This window comes from Callospermophilus lateralis, chromosome 2, assembly GCF_048772815.1.
Source record: "Callospermophilus lateralis isolate mCalLat2 chromosome 2, mCalLat2.hap1, whole genome shotgun sequence".
NCBI classification, from domain to species: domain Eukaryota; kingdom Metazoa; phylum Chordata; class Mammalia; order Rodentia; family Sciuridae; genus Callospermophilus; species Callospermophilus lateralis.
The window spans coordinates 43,454,765-43,480,901 of record NC_135306.1 but is presented as its reverse complement, the minus strand read 5'-3'; the positions used below and the strand labels follow the sequence as shown (position 1 = coordinate 43,480,901).

At 31.7% G+C, this 26,137-nt stretch overlaps 2 protein-coding genes across 5 annotated transcripts in view; one reads left to right on the top strand and one right to left on the bottom strand.

Annotated features, from left to right (window-relative positions):
* The window catches only part of Ift74 (intraflagellar transport 74), a 74,592-nt gene that overhangs the window by 22,209 nt on the left and 26,246 nt on the right, over positions 1 to 26,137 (top strand). For 3 of the 4 annotated variants that reach the window (XM_076843365.2, XM_076843364.1, XM_076843367.1), the window contains exons 9-13: positions 15,105 to 15,243; positions 16,983 to 17,045; positions 20,568 to 20,711; positions 22,095 to 22,135; positions 25,081 to 25,160. In XM_076843365.2, coding sequence (XP_076699480.1) covers positions 15,105 to 15,243; positions 16,983 to 17,045; positions 20,568 to 20,711; positions 22,095 to 22,135; positions 25,081 to 25,160 — 467 coding nt within the window. The remainder of the gene's footprint in view (positions 1 to 15,104; positions 15,244 to 16,982; positions 17,046 to 20,567; positions 20,712 to 22,094; positions 22,136 to 25,080; positions 25,161 to 26,137) is intronic. The other variant, XM_076843366.1, reaches the window with a different exon arrangement.
* On the bottom strand, positions 1,698 to 12,293 carry Lrrc19 (leucine rich repeat containing 19). Its single transcript, XM_076843363.2, has 5 exons — positions 12,208 to 12,293; positions 7,551 to 7,640; positions 6,140 to 6,653; positions 4,961 to 5,149; positions 1,698 to 4,229 (listed from the first exon to the last, which is right to left on the bottom strand). Exons 2-5 carry the CDS (start codon positions 7,629 to 7,631, stop codon positions 3,901 to 3,903), a joined length of 1,113 nt encoding a protein of 370 aa, XP_076699478.1. The 5' UTR covers positions 7,632 to 7,640; positions 12,208 to 12,293; the 3' UTR covers positions 1,698 to 3,900.

The following is a 26,137-nucleotide window of genomic DNA, read 5'->3' as shown; positions in this document are numbered from 1 at the left end:
ACACACATATAAGCTCATTCTGGACCCAAAATGTATTAATATAAATCTGTTTGAGAGCAAGGATAATTACTAACAAAAATCATGAAATTCAGTAATAACAAATACACTGTCATGTTACTTCTGGATAAACAGTAAATATTTCATGACAGAATACTGAAATACAGTAATAAAACATTTGAAAGGTAACTATAATTTTTTTATTGATTAAAACAAAAGTTTCTTTTTCTCCTATTACTTGATGCTATTGTGAAGTCCTTTGTTGTGAAGTACTTTTTTTTTTTTTTTTTGTACTAGAGATTGAACCCAGGGATGCTTAACCAGTGAGCCACATCCCCAGTCCTGATAGCTATTTATTTATCAATTTGATAGCTATTTATTTATTTATTTCATATCAGGGATTGAACCCAGGAACATTTAACTACCAAGCCACATCCCAGCCCTTTTTATTTTTATTGGAAACAGGGTCTTGTTAAGTTGCTTGGGGTCTTGCTAAGTTGTTGAGCCTGGCTTTGAACTTGTGATCCTCCTTTTTCAGCCTCATTTGCCTCTGGGATTATAGGCTTGTACCACTTTACCTGGCTTGTAAAGTGCTTTCTAAGAAATTGAAAATATTGGCAGTTTCTTTTCTTACACAAAGACCTATTTTTTGGAAACCAAATTCTTACTTAAAATCTTCCTCCTTCGCTCTTTTTTTTTTTTTTGCTCCTCTCCCTCTTTCTATCTGTTACCCTGGTTTGAAACCATTTATCAAATATTTATCCTAAGTTTACCAAAAAAAAAACCTTAAAAAAATATAAAAACCTTAAAGAATTTAGAACATTTGAGTCCCCATTTATCCCATTATCTGAAAAGTTATATAATACCTCAGTCAGATATATCAATATTATAACTAAATGTTTTGCAGATTTTTATCCGGAAATATATTCCCAGATTTAAGTTTAAAAATACCACAGTTTTTATGTGTTTGGTTCATTTGATTAAAGAAAAAAAAATTTAAATAACATAATTTGTCCTGAGATGTCACCAGTTTCAAAATTATATTTACAGTTTGCATTTAAGGTTAAAGTAAAATGGATTCTTTTCTCTTTTAAGCAGAAATTTAAATTAAAGGAAAATCTATTTATATGAAGTTTACTTTCATAATGCACTGAGGATATATTTATTTCTTGTGTTAACAAGATGTAAAATATCTCAATAACCTAAGAATCTACCTTGACTCTGCACATTCAGAGAGACCAGAAAATGCAGATTTCCTGTTTGTACCATCATTTAGTGTGGCATGAAAATCTGGTTCATTATGGGAAACCTATCCATAATAAGCCGGTTATTCTTGTACATGCTTAAACTAATGATTCTCTTCCAATTCTAATGTCTACATTTCCTAGTTTGGGATTAGTCAAAATCATTTGTTCTTTAAAACATATGTAACTATAATTTTACACCCATTTATTTTTATTTAGTTAGATATTTATTGAATACGTAAAATATGATTATAAAAGGTTCTTGAATTTTAGAGATTAGATACAACCTTTGTTCATTTGTAATTTTATTTTATTGTGTTTCTCAAATATTAGTAATTGCACCTTATAGTTAGCAAAGATAAGATAGAATGATAGCTTATTTAGGAAAAAGATGCGTTGTATCCCTGTAATTATCTCATTCTTAAAATTGAAGTTTAAGGCAATGGATAACATATATTAGACAAAATGTTCATATTCTTTATTGAAAATATGCTTCTATAAACACAAGCAAATATGTATTATAAACTTGGATCAGTTCTTCTATTTCAGAGGCTATATCATCATAAACAGATTTTATTTCCCCAGAGTAGATATTTTCCTCAAAGTAGAATTTGATATGTATATAGCTTTTAAAATGACTATTTTACAGATCATGACAAGATGTACATTTGTAGTCTCTTTTTTCTAAGGAATTATCAAGTACATACACATTTAAAAAACTTTATTATAGAGAAATTTGAACATACACAAAAATAGTATATCTTTATGTATCCATCTCCTAGCTCTTTCAGCATGTAAATAACCCTGTTCATCCACAGCTTTCGCTTTGCATTTATTATGATGAGGAAAACCCACATTTCATCCATAAGTATATTTCAATGTTTCAGAGATCTTTATCTTTTAAGATAACAGATAAATACACTAATTTCTATGTGTGGAATATTAAAATTACAGATTTTACTACAGTTTTTAACATCAGTTAGCATCAATGAGTTGTTAAAATTATATTTGCAGCTGGTTGATTATAAGGGAATTGACAATAATGATTTTAAATGAACTCTTCCTTTACAGTTTTAGGGCTATTTTTTTGCAGAGTATGTTCTTTGGACTATTATTGTGAGCTCTTAGTAGTTGTACCAAGTAAATAAATTTGAAAAAATTCTTAATATATTTCTCTTGAATAATGAGAAAGCATTTTAGCTTAGTAAAGTCTCAGATAAGTTCTGTATTATATATCAAGGGATCTTGTTTCATTTCCTTTAAACACAGTGTTTTCTATAGTAATTTGACCATGCACCCTTTAAATTTTCTCTTTTCTTTCTTTATTTATTTTTGTGTGTGTGTGAGAGTGAGAGAGAGAAAGACAGACAGACAGACACATACACACAGGGGATTGAACCCAGGGCATCATCCATGCTAAGCAAGTGCTCTACTACTGAGCTGTATGTATCCCAATTATTTTTAATTTTTTATTTATTTGGTACAAAGATTGAACCCAGGGGTGCTTAACCACTAAGCTTCATCCCCACCTCGTTTTATTTTTTATTTTGAGATGGATTGTTTGCTAAGTTGCTTAGGACCTCACTAAATTGCTGAGGCTTTCAGTGAACTTGTGATCCTCCTGCCTCTGTCTTCTGAACTGCTTGAATAACAGGTGTGCACCACCCCCGACCCAGCCATTTTTTAAAATTTTATTTTGACAAAGGGTCTTGCTGAGTTGCCCAGGCTACCTTGAATACAGTCTTCTTGTCTCAGCCTCCTAAGTAGCCAGGATTACAGGTGTGCCACTGTGCTTGGCCCATGTACCTTTTTCTTATCCTATAAATACTTCTGAATGTCTCTCTGGAGGTTAGTGTTCTAGAAAACAATTTGAGAAACATTGCTCCATGTTATCAGCTAACCCATGGACCAACTAAAGATTCCTTAGTCCCAGCACAGATTCATTCGAATTATCTCCCAGAGAGAGATAGAAATGTGTGTTTTTATAAATAGAATTCATAAATAATTGTGATGCCCATTTGAGAAGCCACCATGGTACTAAATTGTGCCAATCATGAAATTTGGTGATAGCCTTTTTTTCTGATTGAAATCGGTAGTAATCATTAAGAATTATACCTGAACACTGTGCCTTGTGCTTAAGTTTCTACTAAGTTTTGAGTAAATATGTTTTGTTAATTCAGGAAGCATTAACATAAAATATTTTTCAATACCATGAAATCAGTCTGTGAGCATAGAACTAATCTTAGTGTGTAGTCAAAGTTCTCTATTCTTTAACTCATGACATAAATCTAAAATATTTTATTTTTTTAATGACTGGGACTTTAGTATAATTTAATATGTCCTATATCACAAATATGTGTTATTATGAGAATATATTCATTTATTTAATGAATAATACACTAGCTGCCTTTTTACTTGTTTTAAGTACTGCTGAGATTAATAATGCTAGCTAATTGTGTAACTGTTAGCTCTAAGAGTGTCAGTTACTTCATTTGGCCCCCCTTGCTCAATAAGAAAAACATTTTTATGATATTTGTGTATATGATATTAATTAAGATGAAGATCTACTAGCTCCAATTTGGTATGTTTTACATATCCAAGTCTCCACATCTAAGCTGTGAGTGGTCTGATATTTTATCAGCAGTCAAACATTTTAAAATTAATTTTCTTCACATAGTTCATGGGTATCTATATACTTATCTTCAATAAAACCATCATCTTCTGCCACAAATGAATGTAACTGTTCAAATATTACTGTAGTGTCTTCAGAGTTTATATCTCCTATCTGTGGAAGAGAATTTGAATTTCCAGGAAAACCATCTTCGTAGGTTTCTGCCTCATGCTCTTCTAGGCGACGATGATTGTAACTAAGCAGAAAATTATACCATATTGGGCATTTGATAGCAGTTAAGATGAGGAGTGAAGTCATCAGTGCAGTGACAACAACACCAACAAGAAAAACCCAACTTTTTCCAAGAGGTTCATGTTCTTAAATGGAAGAGAAAGAGATTTGGTTAAGTTGATGAAAATAAATATGTAATATTCCTATTACTCTCCAATACACAAAAGTACACAAAAGTTACTAGTTACTAAATAAAAGATATTTTATAGTATGGTGAAATAATACCTTTTCCTAGAATAATTACAGTTTGGGCATCCTTAATCTGAAAATCCAAAATGCTCAAAATTCCTTAAATGGAAAATTTCACATCTGACTTAATGTGACACATTAGTCAAAGCACAGGGGCATTAAAAATATTGTTTAAAATTATCTTTAGGATGTATGTATAAGGTGTTTTTGAAACAAATGTATTTCATATTTACACTTGGCTTCTATCTCATTATGTATATGCACATATTTCAAAATTTAGAAAAAAATTCAAAATTCAGAACATTTCTCGTCCTGAGTATTTTGGATAAAGGATACTCATCCCTTACCCACTTGTCTTTGCAGGTATTGCTACTCATTCACATAAGACAAGTATTGATTTGCATACATTAAAAAATTATAATTTGCCTCAAATAAGTGAAATAATCAACTGTGGTATTTGGGTGATAAGTTCTAGAGCCTACATTGAATTCTAGTACTTTGTAAATCTTTCATTGAGATGAAGAAATGTTCTTTTACATTGTTGATAGAAATTCAAAATAAAGAAATAAAGACTGTTTATTTTTTATAACACCTCCAGCAATATTAATATTAAAAACCAATACATTACCTGAATTTCTTGTGAAATTGTTTAAAGAACTATTAAAAGTTGAATTGCTAATGGACTGCAAATGAACATAAAGATCTTCAGTTATAGATGAAGCAAACTTTGAGTAACATTCAGCCATATAGGGTACTGTTTTGATATTGTAGCACTTCAGGCTGTGTGGATAGCTACACATGGTGATGTTCTCATTTTCTGGTAAATAAGAGTGAATAAATTAAGGCTTATTATAGAGAATAAGAATAGTTAGCAACATTTATAATTATTTTATCTATATTTTTGACATGTCTATCATTATTAAGGATGTTATAACGAGGTCTTGATGTGTTTGTATAGTAACACAATGAGGGGTGATACACATTCCTATTACTTTATAAATAGAGTTTAATGCATTAACTATTTATATATTTTAGTCTGTGTTTATAAAGATTTTATGATTATGATAGTGGCTACAGTCTGGATCTCAAGCAGTGTTTGGTTTGCAGTTAACAAAGTAAGACACCTTTTTTTTTTTTAAACCTGCTCTGCAACAAGATATCTAATAATAAACAGGAAGTACTTAAAGAAAAAAAAATTGGTCTTATGTGTTGTCTCTGCAAGCCCAATACATTTAAATTTCTTTATAGTCAGGGGGTGGGGGATGGAGAGTAACTCTTTAGAGATGTTTTTTTTGGAATTTTTTCCTTCTTGCACAGCACTGGCAATCAAACCCAGGACCTCATGCTTGCAAGGCAGGTACTCCACCACTAAGCTACATCCCAAATCCCCAGCAGTTACTTTTTAAATATTTTTCCCTGCTTTCCTTTAACAGAAATTTTATTTCTTGACTTTTTGGCAGTGCTGGGATCTATTCTGGAGCCTTGCAAAATGCTGCAACTTTAGCTCAATAGATAGTTTTTCTTTCTTTTTTTCTTGTCAGTATTGATTATTGAACCCAGGAGTATTCCACTGCAGAGCCACATTTTCATCCTTTTCTAAATTTTAATTTTTAGGCAGTGACTAAGTTGCCCAATTGGCCTCAAACTTTCGATCCTCCTATCTAAACTTCTCTAGTTGCTAGAATGTATTACCACACTCAGCTGGATTTTTTTGTTGGTTGGTTGTTTAAACATAAAAATGATTTTTCTAGGGCAAAATGCCAAAAGTTAATCACATTTTAATTTTAATTAAATGATGATACCTTACCTAATATCACATTTGATGTTTTCAACCAGTTCTGCAAATTGAATAAACTACAAGTGCAGTTCCATGGATTTCCATATAAAATTATTAATTCCAGATGAAATAGTTGTGGTACATCAAAGTAGCTTATCAAATTTCCTTGCAGATTCAGAAGTTTCAGGTTGTTTAGCGGCATAAATATGTCAGGATTTAGTTGTAATATTTTGTTTTGGCAGAGATGTAATTGTTTTAGTTTATTTAGGCCTACAAATGCATCCTGTTGAATAACATAAATGGAGTTTCTACATATATTTAAGATTTCTAGATTGGAGAGGTTACTGAAACTACTATTATGTAAGATAGTGATATTGTTCTGAATCAAATAGAGCTCAGTAAGTAAAAAATACTTCTGTAGCACCCTTGTGTCTGTAACATTCAAAGTAATTTTGTTATAACTGAGATCAAGGATAGTAACATTATTATTGATACCCACTGGAATCAAAGAATAATCCTTTTCAGTGAAATTACATTTGACTTCCTAAAAAAGAAAAAAATTAGAAATTTTATTAATCAGGAAAAAATAATATAATTTCTCAAAATTTCATATTCATGCACTTTGATGTTGGAAGGAAATCATTTTGGAAAAAATATCTCTCATCTTTAGGCATTATAATGTGGAAAAGTGAATGTTTTTAATGATGAAATGGGGAAGATTAGGGAAATTCTAATAGAATAAGTAGGGAAATGCTAGTAGTATGTTATACAGGTATCTTCCAACTGTAATTAATGTAATCATTACAGAGAGAAAGAATATTGATATATTGCTGTTTTATGTGTAGAAATATTACATAATTTGGTTAACTTAATATTTTAACATGCAAGGTAGGCATTTCTAGGGGAATTATTTAAAATGTATAATTTTTTAAAATCAGTGGAGATAACAACACATAGCTAGGGCTCTTAAATAATTAAAAAATAATACCCAATTCAAGCTTTGTTGGGCCAATAGCTAAAAGTTTCATATTTTAAAATGAAATATTTTGTCTTATATCAGAAATTGAGCATCTGTGAGTAAATTTAATGAGCCACACAACCTGAAGTGCTTTCCTTCTGTGCATATAGATACAAAGGAACAGTATTGTTTTGCCTGTCTTTGCAGTTGAAATTTCCCCTATAATTTTAAACTGTGGTTTTTACATCTTGGAACTAATCTCAGATTTTATAGTGAAAATTTACAGATTTCTTCTTTCACCAACTTTTAAAGAACTCAATTTAAAAACAAAGTAAAGATTACCTTTGTCAAATTAGGATGACTCAGATCACATATTTGAATATATACAAATAACTAAAGAATAGTTTAGGGATCAGATTTTGTGGTGTTGGTGGTGTTTGCCTTTAGATATTTTAGACATGTCTCTTGATTATAAAAACTTACTATTTTAGAAGTCTGGCTTTTGTCCGATAATAATAGCATGGAGAAGGGCCAAAACAAGACTGTGATGCATGTGAATTTCATATTGCAGGCCTGAGAGAAGAGAGAATATTTCATCTCAGTAAAGACAAGAACTGTAAAGATTATTGAGAATATATGAATTTTCTTTTAAATCTCTTTTTTCTTAAAATACATAGAATAAGAAACAAGTTCATTGCTATTCCCCATCCCTGCACTCTGATCTTAACAAAAGCTCCTGTGGAGAATGACAATATTTTCTAAGTTGTCTCATGAGATCTTTTGAAAGAAACTTTAAAGTACATTTAAATTTTAACTAAATATGTAAAAAAAAAAAAAGTCCAGAAGAATGTATATTTATGTGTATATGTGTGCTTGATTATATTCATGTATTGCTAATTCTTGATTTTTCAATTTTAGGTGTTATTTGTTGGTGTTAATCCATTGGCTTATAACTAACTGTGGGAGATGAAACTCTTTAGCTTTCTTTCAAATACTCTCTACATACAATCTTAAATACTCTCTTAAATACATCATTGACTTCCAATTGTAATTGGAATCATTGACTTCACTTGTAATTTTAGATGGCTATTCAGCATTTATGTTATCACAAGTATATGTAAGTTATCAGTGACTGAGCCATGTAAGAGGATTACTTTTCCATTGCTACATGGTTTTTTACTCTAAATTAATCAGACTGGTTTTTTTTCTTTTTTAAATGAATTTATGTTCACACTCTCTCCTGGCAATTCTCTAGTTAATGCATTTTTAGATATTTAATCTCTTTCATTTGCTTACAAGAGCTACCATGCTTTAAGCTAGAGAAACTGATCAATGGGCCTTCATGGTTGTTGACTTCTGCCCTTATCACAGAAATTCTCTTTTGCCTGCCTTATTGGATTCCTGTTTTTCTAGAATGCCCCCCCCCCTTTTTTTTTTGGCTTATTACCTCATTTCAGTGGTGCTTCATAACTTCTGGAAAAAGTACATAGGATGGAAAACTTTTTTTGGACCTTGAAAGATACTTTGGCTAGAAATTGAATCTTGATGGGAAATAATTTTTCCTGAAAATGTTGATTTTCTTGCCCCATTGTCTTTTATTATTATTTTATTATTATTATTATTATTTTACTTATTTATCCTTTTAATGTACCTTGCCCCTCTTCCTAACCCTCAAAGCTTCTAAAATCAGTATTCTGGAATTCATGATTCTGTGTCTTTGTGAGAGTCTAATTTCATCAGTTAAACTGGGTACTTGATTGTTACTTTGAATCTGGAAGCTGTATTTCTAATTTCTGGGAATTTTTCCATTAATAATGTTGACGATACTCTTCATCACTTTTTTTTTCCTCCAAGTCCTGCTTCTCTATGGAGAACTACCTTATTATGTATTGAACCTTCTGGAATGATTTTCTTTCTACTCTCCTATATTACATCTCTTATGTTTTGAAGCATCCTCAATTTTTATTCTCAAATTCTGTTAAAGATTGCTATTTCCTGTCTTCTTTTTAATTTTAAGAACTTTTGTTCTCTCAATATTTTCTGCAGCAGTATCTGTTGAGTTTCTTGCCTTTATTATTATTTTGTGTATGTGTGCCTTTTGTTGTCTTTTCCTTAAATAGAATATGTGTCCCCAAGCGTATACTTTCCCAGTTTTTTGGAGGCTTTGTTCATATGTTAATATTTTGTTGTGAGGTTATATAGAAGAGTGAGGAACTGAAAAGCTGATTGGAATTAGCATTTTAGAGTGAATTTGCTTGACTGTTTTCTTAAGGAATCCATAAATGTCATTATTTTAGATTTTTTTTAAAGATTCTTTTTAGAACAAATGTTTTTTTTTGTTTTTTGTTTTTTGTTTTTTAAGTTTTGTTTTGCCGGTAGGATGATTGAACCCAGAGCCTTGCCACATACTAAGCAAGTTGAACCTAGCCCCTCCTCTACTTTCAGAATACCTGGTGCTGCCATTTCTGGACCATTCAAAGTTCTTGCAGAATATAAATCAAGTGGCTTTTCAGTGTTTTTCCATTTGCTGACTTTGGAAAATTTTGCTTTCCCAGTCAATTTCTATTCATCTATTAACTTTGTGCTTTGTAAGTTTTATTGTTATTGTACCCTCTGTTATTTGTGTCATTGTGAGTTTATACTCCTTTTAACCTTTTATTTATTTTTTCCAAGTTTTGGGCAGGAGTTGTGTTATTGGCTGCATTTCATATGCTATATTTTTACCAAAAATTGCCATTTGTTGCAGAATACTATTCTTATTAAATCATTAACTTTCCATTTAATCATTTTATTCACGATCTTTTTTTCTCATTCTGTTTTCTCAAAGTTGACACTGGAAATCCTTCTGCAAACAAATTTTCTGATTTGAAAGGGTATGAATACATCCTGTCATTAGGGGTCTTTTAAAGTTTAGTCTTTTAAGCCTTCTTAGAGCATTTGTAACAGTTAAGATGCTTCCAGGAGAATATTTCAACAGACCTGGAATTAGATAAACTAATCTTAATGAGAAGATTCTTTTCAAATTATTAACGTTTATTGTCTCATTAGCAATAGGAAATTTATTATTTCAGTGCTAATCTGTTGTAATCAACTTACTCATTGCCTTCAGTTCATTGATTTGTTTAACCTTATTCTCCATCTACTCTCTCTTTGCATAGTTAAATTTGTTAGAAAAAGCTATTTGGCCTCCTAGATTTGATGCAACTCAAATATAGATAATAATAGAACCGTTTTTAGAGCCAGAAATGAGTTTAAGCTATCACTGTTCCTGTCCATTGCCCATAAAGGGAGTTGCCTAAATTTAAATTTACAAAATATATTTTATGTGTGTTTAATGATCTCTATGGATAGTTACACATCCTCTTCAATGGTTTGTTGCAGTGTTTCTCAGTGGTGTGATAAAGTTCTTACTGAAGTTTCTGGTGGAAAGGAGAGATGAATAAGGGAGAAGTGCTATTTTTCAGATATATATAGTAGATAGGGGTGATTAAAGGAAGCAAATAGACTACAAAGAAAACTGAATTTAAGGACTTGATGTGGAATAGAAGCAGGTGAAGAAGAAAATGAAGGCAAGGTAGGACTGTGAGCGTACATGGAAATGTAAATAGGACAGTCTTAAATTTATTTGCTGTGTTTATTATCTTTTTAATAATAATTGTTTTCTCTAGTGTGCTAAAAAATAAAATTACAAGACTTGGAAAAGGAAATGTTTTCACTGGCACAATGGCACTTATCTGTAATCCCAGTGACTTGGGAGGTAGAGGCAGGAGGATTGCAAGTTTGAGGCCAGCATCAGCAATTTAGCAAGGCCTTAAGCAACTTAGCAAGACCCTGTCTCAAAATAAAAAATAAAAATGGCTATGGGTGTAGCTCAGGGGCAAAGCACCCCTGGGTTCAATCCCTAGTACAAATAAAGAAAAAGTAAATGTTTTCCTTCCTCTTGATAAATTCTAGACTTAAAAACAGCATATGCTCAGCTCAAGGTTCTGTACAAGGAAACATTCAACAAATCTGAAGCATTATTAGATCTAAAGTTGTGAATACACTGAGCCACATATCTGTGTGCCTTTTGAGAGCAGGAAAAATTTTAGAGACAGAGTGACTATTGATTATCACAACACTGAAAGGCAGTATTACTGTCTGCCTTTAAGAAATCATCTCTGCAGAGTGGCAAGTCAGAAGATTATGAAGAAATTGTTCATGAGTCAATGTACACTTTCAAAAAGTTGATTTAAAAAGAAAACAATTATTTTCTGTTTTTCTTCTTTTGGAATTTTTCTTCTCATTTTGAAATATTATTTTGAGTTTTATGTAATGAATATTTAGGAAATAATAAAAATAGAAACCAAGTAGAATATCAGTTTTTAAAATTATTTCATTAAATTAAGAGCCCTTTTACATAGCTTACAATGTACACTTCACATAAAAAAAAGAGCTTTAGACAGGAAATGATAAGTTATTTAAAAAAGAAGTCATATTCTTAATGAGGTTTAAAGTACAAGTTCAGGGATTTTGTTATATGCCATGAAATAAATGGATGTTACAATTATATAGGTTAAATGAAATCCATACATAATTTTCTCATTACCTGTTTTAATTATTTGTGCCAGAATTCAGTGTATTTGGAGTAAGATGGTAATGATTGATGGTTAACTTTATTCCTGTCCTTACCAGTTTTATAGATTATTTTTGTTTGTTCTTGGTTTTGTGTATATGAGTACAAATTTAAAAACTTGAAATGAAAAACTTTAAGGAAAAAAAACACAAGTAAGGATAATAATTGTTTCCCAGTTTCAATAGTTTCTATTAGCGGTTATTTTCCTCTTGCACATTTGTTTTTCAGTTAAATGCTCCATTAATATTATATTTCAAAATAAAAAGTTTATTAATTTGATTGGATAGATTTAACCTTTTGTTCTTCAAAGAAAAAATAGTTACTTCATATTTCATTATAATTTTATTTGGGAAATATTTCTTGGTCATGTTTTAGGTTTATATTATTTTTTAGGTAGACCATGTGAAAATATAATCACATTTTCTGCTCTTTCATTACTTATTAATCTGATTGTTGTACAGATTTAACACAGTTAATTTTTTAAAATTCAGCAACAACCAAACCTATAAATATGTATCATCTTACCTTTACTTTTTCCTTTTGTCTCTGAGACTGGTGTGCTGAAGAAATTTATTCGGTTTCTTCTACACCATTAGAGCTGGGCACAGAGGAGCTCACATAGAAAAAAGTATGTCATATGATTTCACTTTGTCTTAACCTTTGTACCCAGTGAATAAGTGATTAAAAAAAAAAAAGCTGAACTTCCTTAGCAAAAGATTGACTAGAAGAAAAATTTCTTAAAGTCTTATTTGACTTTTTCAGTGCAACAAGGAAGGGGCTTGCTTAATCTTTTTTGTTTTTTTGGGTACCAGGGTTGAACTCATGGACACTCGACTATTGAGCCATATCCCCAGCCCTATTTTTTTTTTTTTGTATTTTATTTAGAGATAGGGTTGAGACAGGATGATTGCACCTTCAAAGTCAGCCTCACTGCACTAAGCAACAATTATGTTTCTTACTCTTCAAAATGTTATCAAAATATTGACAAATTGACAATTTAACTTTGTGACTTAAAGTGTATGATATTGAGAAGGGATTTTTTTTTTTAAGATATATTGTTTCTAAAGTAACTTGTTAGTCCTAAAGCTATTTTGTATTTAGAAAGATACAAATTGAAAAAGTATAACACTATGTTTGGATTCCATTTCCTTTCAACTTGTTATTTACTCATTTTTATGACACCTTCACAGGTTGTTTTTTTTTTTTTTTTTTTTTTTTTTTTTTTTTTTAATTAATTTTTATTGTAGGTTGTTCAAAACATTACATAGTTTTTGATATATCATAATTCACAAAATGGGAGTTCACAGGTTGTTTTACTGCCAAGTTAAAACAGGAGCAAAGTGCTCAAATTACCAAAAGACCTGTCAGTTGGCCATTATATGACCTTCAGAAAATCAGTTACCTTCCTTATGCTATAATTTCCTGTCTGTAAAATGGGAAACTCTACAACATTAGTTCCCATCTAACTACAGTAGAATAATCACGAAATTTAGAATGATTTAGTTCTAAAAGATTGATATTTTGGGGCTTTTATATCTTTGTTCAATAAAACAGATTTAAACAGATGATACTTTCTGCTTAGAAGTTCTGTGAGTTCATATACCTGTGTAAATTGTAATAACAGCTAACCATTTGTTATATTATTGTAATTAAAATTCAAAGGGAATGCATTAGTTATCTGTCTCATTATGTTCATCTTTCATTTGGTTATTTCGAGATGATGTTTGTTGGAAAATTTTGGAGTTTAGATTATTTGTGCTAGTGATGAGTAGAAGAATATGGGGATCTGTGCATCCAGTGGGCTTAGCTGGTGATTGTGAAAACTGTAGTTGATATCTATGAACAAAATACAGTAAATCGTGATAGATTAATGAGAGTTTGAAGCCAAATTAGAACTTTTAAGATGTTGAGACTGAAAATACATTAAATCGGGCTTTTATATGAAAATCTTTTAAGTATTTACACAGGTTCTGTCTCAACTATTTTTTTTTCCAGAAACTTTATCTACTCTATTAATTGAGTTTACACATAAGGCATACAACACTGGTATTTCTTGTAATTATATGATAAGATGGTTATTGTTTCTAATTAACTTCACTGTAACATTTATATTTCTAGGGAGATTAAACTATTATAATGCTAAAATAGTGATAATTTATTAGATACCTATTTCAATTAAATTGGTAGGTAAAGGGAATTTAAGCAAAGCATAATATTTAAAAAAAAATTTTTAGATGTTGACAGATCTTTATTTTATTCATTTATTTATATGTGGTGCTGAGAATTGAACCCAATGCTTCACACATGCTAGGCAAGTGCCTTACCACTGAGCCACAACCTAGCCCAAAGCATAATATTATAGATATTCATTTGCTTGTTTATCATGATGCTGGATCAAACCCAGCATGCTAGGCAGTTAGTCTACCACTGAGCTACATGCTCAACCATTTTCATTGTTGTTACTAATGCTTTTTAAGAGATGGGGAGTCTTGCTATATTGCCCAGGCTGACCTTGAGCTTCTGGGCTCAATCCATCTTCCTGCCTCAGACCCTCAAGTAACTGGAACTATAGGCATATTATTACCATGCCCAACTAAGTAAAACTTACCGTTAATCTAAAGGTATTTTTTTTTTAATCAAATTGTATTAGAGGTCTCCCTACTTGCCAGTTCAGTCAAAGCTGCATTGATTTACTTGGCAGATTTCTATACAAGTTTTCATTTGTTCAAAGATTTCCTGTGGCTAAAGGATGTTTGAAAACCATGATTCTGGGCTGGGGTTGTGGCTCAGTGGTAGAGTGCTTACCTAGCATGCATGAGGCACTGGGTTCAATCCCCAGCACCGCATAAAAAAACTAAATAAATAAAATAAAGGTATTATGTCCATCTACAACTAAAAATGAAAAGAAAACCATGATTCTAGAACTTAACTATCTTATATTTGTCTCTAGTGTATGACAACAAAAGTTGTAAATGTATCTTCACATGTATAAGGACTTAAGGATCTGCGATCTGTATTTAGGGTAAAAATGGGAGTTCATAACCCACTTGAATCAAATGTATTAAATATGATATGTCAAGAGCTTTGTAATGTTTTGAACAACCAATAAAAAAATGAAAAAAAAAAGGATCTTCTGTAATAATCTGTTTTCTTAGTAAAATAAAGAATATAGAAATAGGATTTGGAGATGGAAAAGAGAAAGATGTAAAAATAAGCCTGTGTTTATGAAGGCCACTGTTTCAATATCTTTAGGTACTCTATTAAATTAAGACCTAACTGGAATTATTTGATTTTTTTTCCTCAATATAGTAACGGAAATATTGTACGTTTTTGATTTCAGGAAAGAAAAACAGATAACTGGAATTATTTGATTTTTTTTTCCTCAATATAGTAACGGAAATATTGTACGTTTTTGATTTCAGGAAAGAAAAACAAATCAGAAGTGTAGAAGAAGAAGTTGAACAAGAAAAACAAGCAGCAGATGGTATTATTAGAAATATGTCTCCTGAAAAACAAGTCAAGTACATAGAGATGAAAACCACAAATGAGAAACTTTTACAGGTAATATTAATTACTATAATGTGCTAGGTGTATATCAGTCTTGCTACTAAAAGCATCTGAAAATCAAACAGCATTAGCATCCACTGAGCTTGACTAGATCTGGTGATCAAAGTATTCATTTTAACAAGATCTTCTGCTAATTAACATTATATAATTATTATTTGTTCAGTTCTGTGCATTCTTTATTTTTATATATCATAAAGATACATGAAAATGCTTGCATTTTTATGGATTTTTTAATGAGAACTTTAAAAGACCTCATGAACTAAAGGAGCCACCATATGAATATTAGCTTTCTTTTTCTTCCTGTCTAGTAAACAGCAACTCTTTCACCTGTTATGTCCTCAGTTTGAATGGTTATTGTTCCCTGATCATGTTAGTTAAGTAACAATTTAGGTGGCTGCTGAGGGGTCATTGATAATGCTTTCAGTGTTCAGTTATGATGGTGCGTTTCATATCTAGCTGCTCCTTAAAATGTTAGCAAGACTTAGGACCTGTAAATGCCCATAGTGACTGTTATTTTAGTTTCTCAGATATTTCCTTCAGTGACATTTTAGTTTAAACTTTTATTTTAGACAAAATTTATAAGATACAATGAAGTGGGGCTGGAGATATTAGCTCATTGATAGAGTGCTTGCCTTGCATGCATAAGGCCCTGGGTTCAATCCCTAGCACCAAAAATAAAACAAACAAAAAGATAAAATGAAGCTTTGAAGAAAAATATTGTAGAAATATTATAGATATGACACAATAGTTACCAAATACTTTGTTAGGACCAAGGTATACTTAATTTTTCTGAGGGTTATAATGAATAATCAGTTTAAGGATTTTTTAGCTTTTTTTCTGCTGTGACTAAAGGACCCACCAACACAATTGTAGAGGAGAAAACATTTATTTGTAGCTCCTGGTTTCTGAGGTCTTAATCCATATGTAGCAGGCGCCATTCCTCAGGGCTGGAGGGAGGAGGGAAGCAGCTCACTTAGTAATCAGAGAGCAGAGACTCCACTCTCCAGATACAATATATATACCCCAAAGCCATACCCCCAATTCCCACATGCAGCCACACCCTACCACGTCAGTTATGACTCAGTTAATCCCTATCAGGGGATTAATTCACTGATTGGATTAAGACTCTCACAACCCAATCATTTCTCCTCTGAACCTTCTTGCATTGTCTCACACATGAGGTTTTGGGGAATATCTCACATCCAACCATAACAAGGATCTTATCTTAGGATATGAGCAAAATATTTTTAAAAATGTGGTTAAAAATCAAAATTAAGAGCAGCAGCCCCTGGCAAGGCAGTATCCCCAGCTGGTTCAGCCTGTGAACAGGCAGTGATTAGGGCAGCCCAGACCCCAGTGGATGGGGAAGTTCTGACAACCCGAATAAAATTCATGCTGTGAGAACCAAAAAAAAAAAAAAAAAATCTGAATTTTAAGCAATGACATCATTAATTTTAAAGCTTCTGATATTTAAAATTATCAGAACACCATAATGATTCATCATGAAAAGATCTAGCCACATTTGACAAGCTTACAATTTTTTTTTGAAGGTATATGGCAAAGTTTTTAAAGGAATCAGTAAAAAATAGAAATAGTGAAATGTTAATAAATTCTAGTCAATATGCAAGATATCAGTTGAAGATATTTTCAAAATTTACTGTGTAAATTTGAAATGAAAATGAAATAGAAATTTTTATTGTAATTTCTACTTGCCTTTTCTTCCCCCTTCTTAGGAATTAGATACACTTCAGCAACAACTAGATTCACTGAACATAAAAAAAGAGAGCATGGAAACTGTAAGTATAAAAATCAAATAAGAGTACTTATATAACTTAATTACAAAAGATAATCTATCTGACTGTTAATGTAATTTATTTATTTATTTAGTGGTGCTGGGGATTGAACCCAGGGCCTTGTGCATGGGAGGCAAAGCACTCTACGAACTGAGCTATATCCCCAGCCTCCTTAATGGAACTTATAAAGTATGTAGATATTTATTTATCAGTTTACTAACAGGAGTTCAATACTTTTTCCTCCCATTGTATACCACAAAGATTTTGGTTGGATAAGAAATTAGTTTTATCTATCTATCATATACAAAACAAATTATTCTGTTCTGTTGGGAAATGCAAAAATATAATAATGAGTTAATATTAATATAATATTAATTAATATTATTAATATAATAATAATAATGTGCACAAGGGATTTACAAACAAATGGAAAGGGAGAGGGATTAGTTAATTACTTTCAGGATGTAAAAAGCTTGTGTTTTCTTGTTTATCTAAAGCAATTTTCAATTCACGAAACATGTTTATGATTTAAAAAATCAAAAAAGATGAAAGCAAAAATGTCTTTCTTGTCCCTCTCTCTAGACAGAACTGATATTTATTGAGTGCTTCCTTTGTTATTTTTGAGCTCTTAACACATATCACTAGCAAGGTCATTTAATCTTCACAGCAATCCTATAATTCTTTCTTGGTTTTAAAGTGATGGAAAACTTCAAATGGGATTCATACCTGAAATGCTCATATGCTATCTGAGGTTTTTATTTTTTCGCCTTAACATCGTCATCTATTTGAGTGGTGGTGGTGGTGGGGGGTCCGAGATTGAACCTAGCACCACATGGGCAAGTGTATGCTAGTTGAGTGCTCTACAGCTGAGCTTCATCTACAGCCCAACATCATCTTTGGAATGTCCATTTTGCATCATTTTAGAGATTCCCCTTATTTTAATGTATGGTATTATGTTGCATGATTATAACAGTATTATAGATGAATAATTTAGTTGTCATTTTCTGAAACACTCAATGATGCTCCAGTGAAAGCATATTTTATGCAAAGTTACATATCATAAGATTAATTTCTGACAGTGAACCAAAAAGTGTACACTTCTAAAACATTGAGATTGCCAAATTACTTCTCAAAATATTGCTCCAAGTTTTACTCCTAGAGTAACTTATCTGAGAGTTTATTTTTTCCTACACTCATTAACAGCAAGGATTATACAACTTTTTAATTTATTTGTCTGTTTTTTTGGTTTTTTGTTTTTGTTTTTAAGATGAGGTCTTGCTGTGTTGCCTAGGGTGATCTTAAACTGTTGGGCTCAAACAGTTCTTCCACTTCAGCCTTCCTAATAGTTGAGACTACAGGTGGGCATCACCACACCTGATTACTACTTTGTCTTAATTTTCATGTATTTATACATGAAGTTGAGTCTCTGTTTATATATTTGTTAGCTGGTAGAATTTTTTTTCTATGAATTACTATTTCATATCTGTGGCAGTTTGGTGTACTTACTGTCTGTACTTCAAAGTTCAGTTCAGAATAATGTTTTGCTTGCCTTTACAGACTGAGAGAGAGATGATAATAGGATTAGTAACCCATTGTAGTTGGTTTGGTAAGTTGTAGTTTGACTTCTCCCTTGTTAAAAAAAAAAAAAAAGCATAAGTAATTTATAATTCTTTCTTTTTAGAATGTGCTGTCTAAAAATAGTGAGTTGATTTTTCTGTCTAGTTGTCCACATTTATGTACATAGAATTTTTTTCCTTTGATTTCTGTGCTAACTGAAATATGCTTTAATATTAATATAGTTGGCATGAAGAATTTCTCATTGTCTTTTGAAGTGGATTGGAGAGTGAAGTCTCATTTCACTTGACAAATTTAGTTTCCGTAGAAAAAAACCATGAGCTCTAACCTTAGTTTAGTTGTATTTTTTTTTAATTGATGCCACTATTCTTTGGCATTGTACATACACGACTAAAATAAGTTTTGAAACATTAACCATATTCTCAAATCAAGAAAACACAGGTCACTTTTTCTACTTAACTTCTGCCAGAATTCTTTTCTTTTTATTTGTTTATTCTGGTTTTGTTGTTCAAGAAAACATGTCAGCTATCAATTGACTAGTGTTTATTTAATATCTAATTTGTGTTCTCTACTCTGTATTCTCATACTTAGTTCACAGGGATATTTTTAAAAAAAAAAAAACAAGTGTCAAAATAAGCTTGAGTCTTCAAGAACAGTTTTAGCAACATAGAGTTTGAACAAGTGTATCGTATTGTTAGGCAAAAGGAAAGAGGTATTATTAAGAAAAAGAATACCTCAAAATATCTGCCGTTTTTCTATATATGTTTTATTATCATACTTTTTCTTTCTCTTTCTAAAGCTAATCTTCTTAAATTGCATATATGTGTGTATACATATATATATCCCATTGTTTATGGACTTTCATATATTTCCCTTGCCTACATTTTCCTTTTTTAAAGATTTCTTCTACTTTCAAAAAAGAGGTTTTCCCTCTTAAAAATTTGGTCATGCGGCTAGGATTGTTGCTTAGTGCTAGGACACTTGGCTAGCAAATATCAGGCCTTGATGCCTTTGGTTTGATTTCTAGCACTAGAAAATATAAATAAATGGAGGAGGAAAAACAAAGAATTTGGGGCTGGGATTGCAGCTCAGTGGTAGAGCACTTGCCTAGCATGCGTGAGGCACTGGGTTCAATTCTCAGCATCTCATAGAAATAAAAGCAAAGTAAAGGTCCATCGACAACTAAAAACATTTTAAAAGAATTTGTTTTCATTTATGCTGTCGGCTTGGTTTCAAATATCAATATAACCATTTGATTCTCTGTTAACTCAGAAAATTATTTAGACCTCATATCCCCAGTTTCTTCATCTGTCAAATGGAGATGATAGTAATAACTCTACCTCCTAGAACAATGCTTCAATATTAGAGATAGCATATAAAGTACATGGAGTACAGTGCTTGGCAGAAACAAATGTTCAAGAAATAATAGGTTCAAATGTCAATTAATCATCACTGTCACTACCATTATTCCTAGCTCTTTTTGTTATCTAATAAAAAATTTATCTCATTCTTATTTTCTCATTGTGAGCATTAGAATAGTAGTGAATAGATAATTACTATTCTACTTTCATGTATTAATTTCTTAGTGCTGCCATAACAAAGGGTCACAAACTGGGTGGCCTAAAGGAACAAAAAAAAATTTTTCACAGTCTGGAAGCTAGAAGTTTGAAATCAAGGTATCTTCAGAGAGATGTTTCCATTGAAACTGGATAGAATTCTTCCTTGCTTTATCCTAGCTTCTGGCGGTGGCCTTCAGTCATTGGCATTCTTTACAAAGCTGCCAGCTGCCTCTCTTCTGTCTCTGCCTATACTATCTATCAATGGCATTCTCACTGTGTGTCTCTGTGGTCTCTTCTCTTATAAGGACACTGGTCATATTGAATTAGGTTTTAATGACCTCATCTGAACCTACAAAGACCCTAATTAAATTTCCCCTTTTGTTTTCCTTAGGAAATAGCACACTCCCAGGTAAAACAGGAGGCTGTATTGCTGCACGAAAAACTTTATGAGTTAGAGTCCCATCGTGATCAAATGATTGCAGAAGACAAAAGCATGGGATCTCCAAAGGAGGAGAGAGAGAGATTACTTAAGCAGGTTAAAAAAAAAAAACAAAAAACTAAATTTAATGTTTGGGTTTTATTAAATGTGTTGTTTTGTTTTATTTAAGGGACATGCACAGTAAAACCAATAAGCACTAGAAAATCTGATGGTGCCTGTGGGTACAAGTTTATTGTGTAAAAACAATAGTGAAAACTTAATTTCACCTAAATATGAAATACTTGATCAAGAAAATTTAGAGAAAAATCATGTTCTCATATGAACTGTTTTTTGTTTTTTGTTTTGTTTTGTTTTGTTTTGTTTTTGCTTTGTTTTGTTTTTTGGTAAAATCCTCATTTTATATGGCCATTTTGCATATTTTGGCCATTTCATATTTGGATCCTTAACTAGGAAACATCAAAACTCTTCTTTATTGATGATTAAATAGTTATATAATCTTATTGAAGATATGATGTATTCCAGTATTTGTTTTAGGCCTTTCATTTAGAAATGAAATATCCCAAGTCTAATGACTTTTGGTAGTTGTTAGTATCAGTGCCTCCATGAAGGAAATAGAATTAAGATATCTTATGAAATTATATGTCGTAGAATCATGTCACATGTACTTAGTGGCTTGCTTTTTGTATCTCAAGGCTTTTAGTTATAAGTTATAATTAGCATATTTATCCTGAGATACCCTAACTCTAGGGTCCTTGGGAGACTAGAATATATATTTGAGCATAACTCTAGTCAGGAACTCCTTTGTAGTCTAGGTTTGAGCCCAGTGGATTTGGAATGCAGTGGGTTTTTTATAATCTTATGAAATGTATTAAAATTTAGAACTCCTGAAGTTTCTTAGGAAGAAGTCAGTGGAAGCAATGAAGGAGAGAGTAATCTTGGGCTAGGATTGCCAAGTAAAATACTGAATAGCTAGTTAATTTGAATTTCATACAAGCCATCTAAAATTCATATATCTGTATCTAGATAGGTAGATATATATATATATGGAGAAAGATATTTTTGAGGTAAGTATATTCCAAATATTACATTGTGCACATGTACCCTAAAAGTTATTCATTGTTTATCTGAAATTCTGTTTTAACAGGGCTTGTAAAAAATCTGGCAACCCTATCCTAGGGTATGGGAAGGTCTCAAATTTTAGATACTTATATCAGCTAATTGATCCAGGTCTGAAGAGATATGAATCTGATGGTGCCTTGTGGATACAATTGTGTATTTCAGTTTTTACTCAGGATGGAACCTGAATAATTCCTTAGTGATGTTCTATATACCTTCAAAGGTAGAATTCTAAATAATAGATTTCAAGGAAAATACTAGATTTGACATTTTAATACAACATACTCTAGAAGGAAATTCTCCTTAAGGTAGTCTAATAATAACTTATTCTTTAAATACTATTTTCTTTTTATGCCTATATAGGTTAAAGAAGATAATCAGGAAATAGCCAGCATGGAGAGACAGTAAGTACATTTTATGTTCATTTCTCATCTCCTAAATTACATTCTAAAAGTACAAGAGTACATATTGTTCTAGGTATTTTTTGTATGGTTTACATTGAGGATACTGATGCAGCTTGCAGTTTTATTCTTTGAGTATTTGAGTGTTTAATTTAGAGCCATTGAATAGTATAAGTGCTTTTTATAAACAGTTGTATTAAGATATAATTCATATATTTCACATATTTAAAGTATAAAATTCAGAATTTTTTAGTATATTTACAGAGTTGAGTAACCAGAACCCAGTCAGTTTTAGAACAATTCAGTCACCTGAATAAAACCTCACAGCTTTTTTTTATATACAAATGAAGTACAACTTTTCATTTCTGTGGTTGTATATGATGTAGAGTCACACCATTCTTACAGTCGTACCCATACATAGAGTAATAATGTCCATCTAATTCCACAGTCTTTCCCACTCCCACACCCATTCTTCTCCTCTCCCTCCCCTCTGCCCAATCCAAAGTTCCTCCATTCTCCCCTTGCTGCACCCCACCCCATTATGGATCAGCATCCACTTATCAGAGAAAACATTTGCCCTGTGGTTTTTGGGGATTGGCTTACTTCACTTAGCATGATACTCTCTAGCTCCATCCATTTACCTGCAAATGCCATAATTTCATTCTTCTTCAAGGCTGAGTAGTATTCCATTGTATATATGTGTGTGTGTATAGATATATATACATAGATATATATATATATGTATGTATATATATCTACACACAATCTATCTATGTATTGTGTGTGTATGTATATGTGTGTGTGTATATGTATGTATATATATATATATAGATAGATAGATGACTGGTTCTAGAGCTGGGTATATATACATACATACACACACATACACACAGTTTATTTATTTGTTCATCTATTGAAGGGCATCTAGGTTGGTTCCACAGCTTTTAACCATCACCTCCCTTGCCCCTTTCCCAGCTCTAGAACCAGTCATCTCCTTTATGTCTCCATAGATTTGCCTATCCTGAACATTGCATATAAGAGAAATTATATGTATATTGTCCTATGTGACTGGATCTGTTGACTTAAGATAAAGATTTGAGGGTTCATCTCTGTTGTAGCATATTTCAGTATTTCATTTCTTTTTATTTTAAAATAATATTCCATGGTATGCATATACCATAATTTATTGATCCATTCATCAGGTAATGGATGTTTGGCTTGTTTCCAGTTTTTGGCTATTATGAATCATGTTGGTATGAACAGTCATGTGCTAGTTTTTGTGTGGACATATTTATTTCTCTTGAGTGTGTATCCAGAAATAGAATTGTTGTTTCATGTGGTATTCTGTTTAACATGATGAGTTGGAGTCCATTAGGATCAAATGATTGCAGAAGACAAAAGCTTGGGATGTCATGCAACTATGCCATTTTGTATTTCTACTTGCAGCTTATGAGTGTTCCAGTATCTCTACATCCTTACCATTACTTTGTCTTATCTCTTTTTTTTTATTATTCTAGTCATCCTAATAGGTATAAAGTGGTGTCTTGTTATGGTTTTGAATTGCATTTCCCTGATGGTTAATGATGTTGAGCTTCATTTTATGTGTATATTGACCATGTGTATGTCTTCTTTAGAGAAATATTTATTGAACTCTTTGCCTGTTTTTAAAATGGGGGTTTTATTATTATTACATTGTAAGAGTTCTTCATGTTCTAAATATAAGACTATTATCAGATATATGCTTTGCAAAAATTTTCTCTCATTCTGTGGGTCATCATTTTCCTCTTATTTATTCGTGTACTTGGAAACACAGAAGTTTTCAATTTTGATAATGTCTACTTATGTTTTTTCTCTTATTGCTTATGTTTTTAGAGGTGTGTGTGTGTATTACTGGATATCAGACCCAGGGCCTCACATATTCTAAGCAAGTGCTCTACCACTGAGTCACATCCCTAGCCCTTGGTGTCATGTCTGAGAAACCAATGTCAAGGTCATGAAGTTTGTGCCTAAGCTTTCTTTTAAGAGTTTTACAGTTTGGCTCTTACATTTAAATCTCTGATCTGTTTTGTGTTAATTATTATATATGATGTGAAATAGCAGTACAATTTTATTCTTTTGTGCATAGTGCTGGGATAACTAAATATTTGTTGAAAATACCATTGTTTCCCTATTTATTTTTCTTGGCACTCTAGTCCTAAATCATTTGTCTGTATACACATATATGATCTTATTTCTGAACTTACAATTTTAATACATTGATATGTATGTCTATTCTTATTCTAGTATGACATTATCTTGAGTACTGTTAGCTTTGTAGTAAGTATTACTGCTTTTTGTCAACATTTTGACCTGTATAATCTTTTTTTTTTTTTTTTTTTTAAGTACCAGGGATTGAACTCAGGGGCACTCATCCACTGAACCACATCCCCAGCCCTATTTTGTATTTTATTTAGAGACAGGGGCTCATTGAGTTGCTTATTAGTGCCTCACTTTTTGCTGAGGCCAGTTATGAACTCGCATCCTCTTGTCTCACCATCTCTAGCTACTGGGATTATAGGTGTGAGCCATTGCTTTTGGCTTGACCTGTATAATTTTGACCATGAGTAAATATTCCCTTTCTGGGTGCCACCATAGTTTACTTTTTACAAACCTACAAAAATAAGGTTGCTAACTATTTTCTACTTTCCTAATATGCAAGTCAAGCTTAAAAGGAACAGTTTATTCTTGTAGCCTGGCAACCTAGTGTTTTCAGAATTCACTTGTGCTCTAAATAGGAATCATGAAAACGGGTCTAGAAAAGATTTTCTCTTTATGCTTATAGTATTATCTTCAGAATAGGGTATATTATTTCTAGATATTATGCAACTTAGAAAAGATGTCCTAACATCTTTGTTTTATACTGAGCATCCTATTATCTTCATAAATATATTAAATAATATTTTCAACAGGTTAACAGATATAAAAGAAAAAACAAATCAATTTACTGAAGAAATTAGACAACTTGATATGGATTTAGAGGAACATCAAGGTAATGTTTCTAGTGTACTTTTACATTTTTATGATGTAGATTAATAGCTTTATAGTAATATTAATATAGCATTATCTGGAATCTCAGCGATAATTTAACTACCTTGGATTTATTATTTAATTCTTTGTATTTTAATTTTACTAAATTATATGCTGCTGAATATTATGAGTAACATTAAAGCAATTATTTGAGTTGTTCAAAAATTTGTAATAACCTCATGTTTGCATATTGGTAATCAAGAAAAATTAATTTCCCAGCCCGTTTCATGTATGAGGTGGCAGGCACTGATTATCCTCTTTTTCACCCAACTTTCTCCAACAGTGGGATTTAAAGAAACAGCACAGGGATCTGAACAGCTAAGGAAGCTTAGGGTCTAAACGTGGAAATTCTGTGGAATAATAATTTGGAAACTATAGTGGTATATTTGGATAGAGGAAGAGGTTGAGCATTATAGTTTCCTGGCCAGCTTCTTTCTAATACAGGAGAGAAAGGTGGGTTTCCTGTGGCACATTAACTGCAAACTAGGTAATATTCTCTCAGTTTATCAGTAATTGATTGTATATTCTTATGAGTCAGTGAGGGAAAGATCAGGATAATCTTGCCCACCTCATGGTATAAAACGTGCACATGTAATTATTATGGCTAAGGAAACATAGCAGGGAAAGAGTGGTCTGTTTTAATTTTTTTTAACTTTGATTTTTTTTAAGAAATTTTATTTATTTTTTAGGTGTAGATGGACACAACATAGTGCCTTTATTTATTTATTTTTTTTAATGTGGTTCTGAGGATCGAACCTGGGTCCCTCCCCTGCTAGGTGAGCATTCTACCGCTGAGCCACAATCCCAGCCCATTAACTTTGATTTTTAAAGTGGCATGTAAATTTTATTATGCTTTAGTTGATTTGTAAATAATATCATTACCTACTACTGCTTACCTGGGATAGTCGCTTTGTCATCTTTTCAAGAACGTTGTGAAGC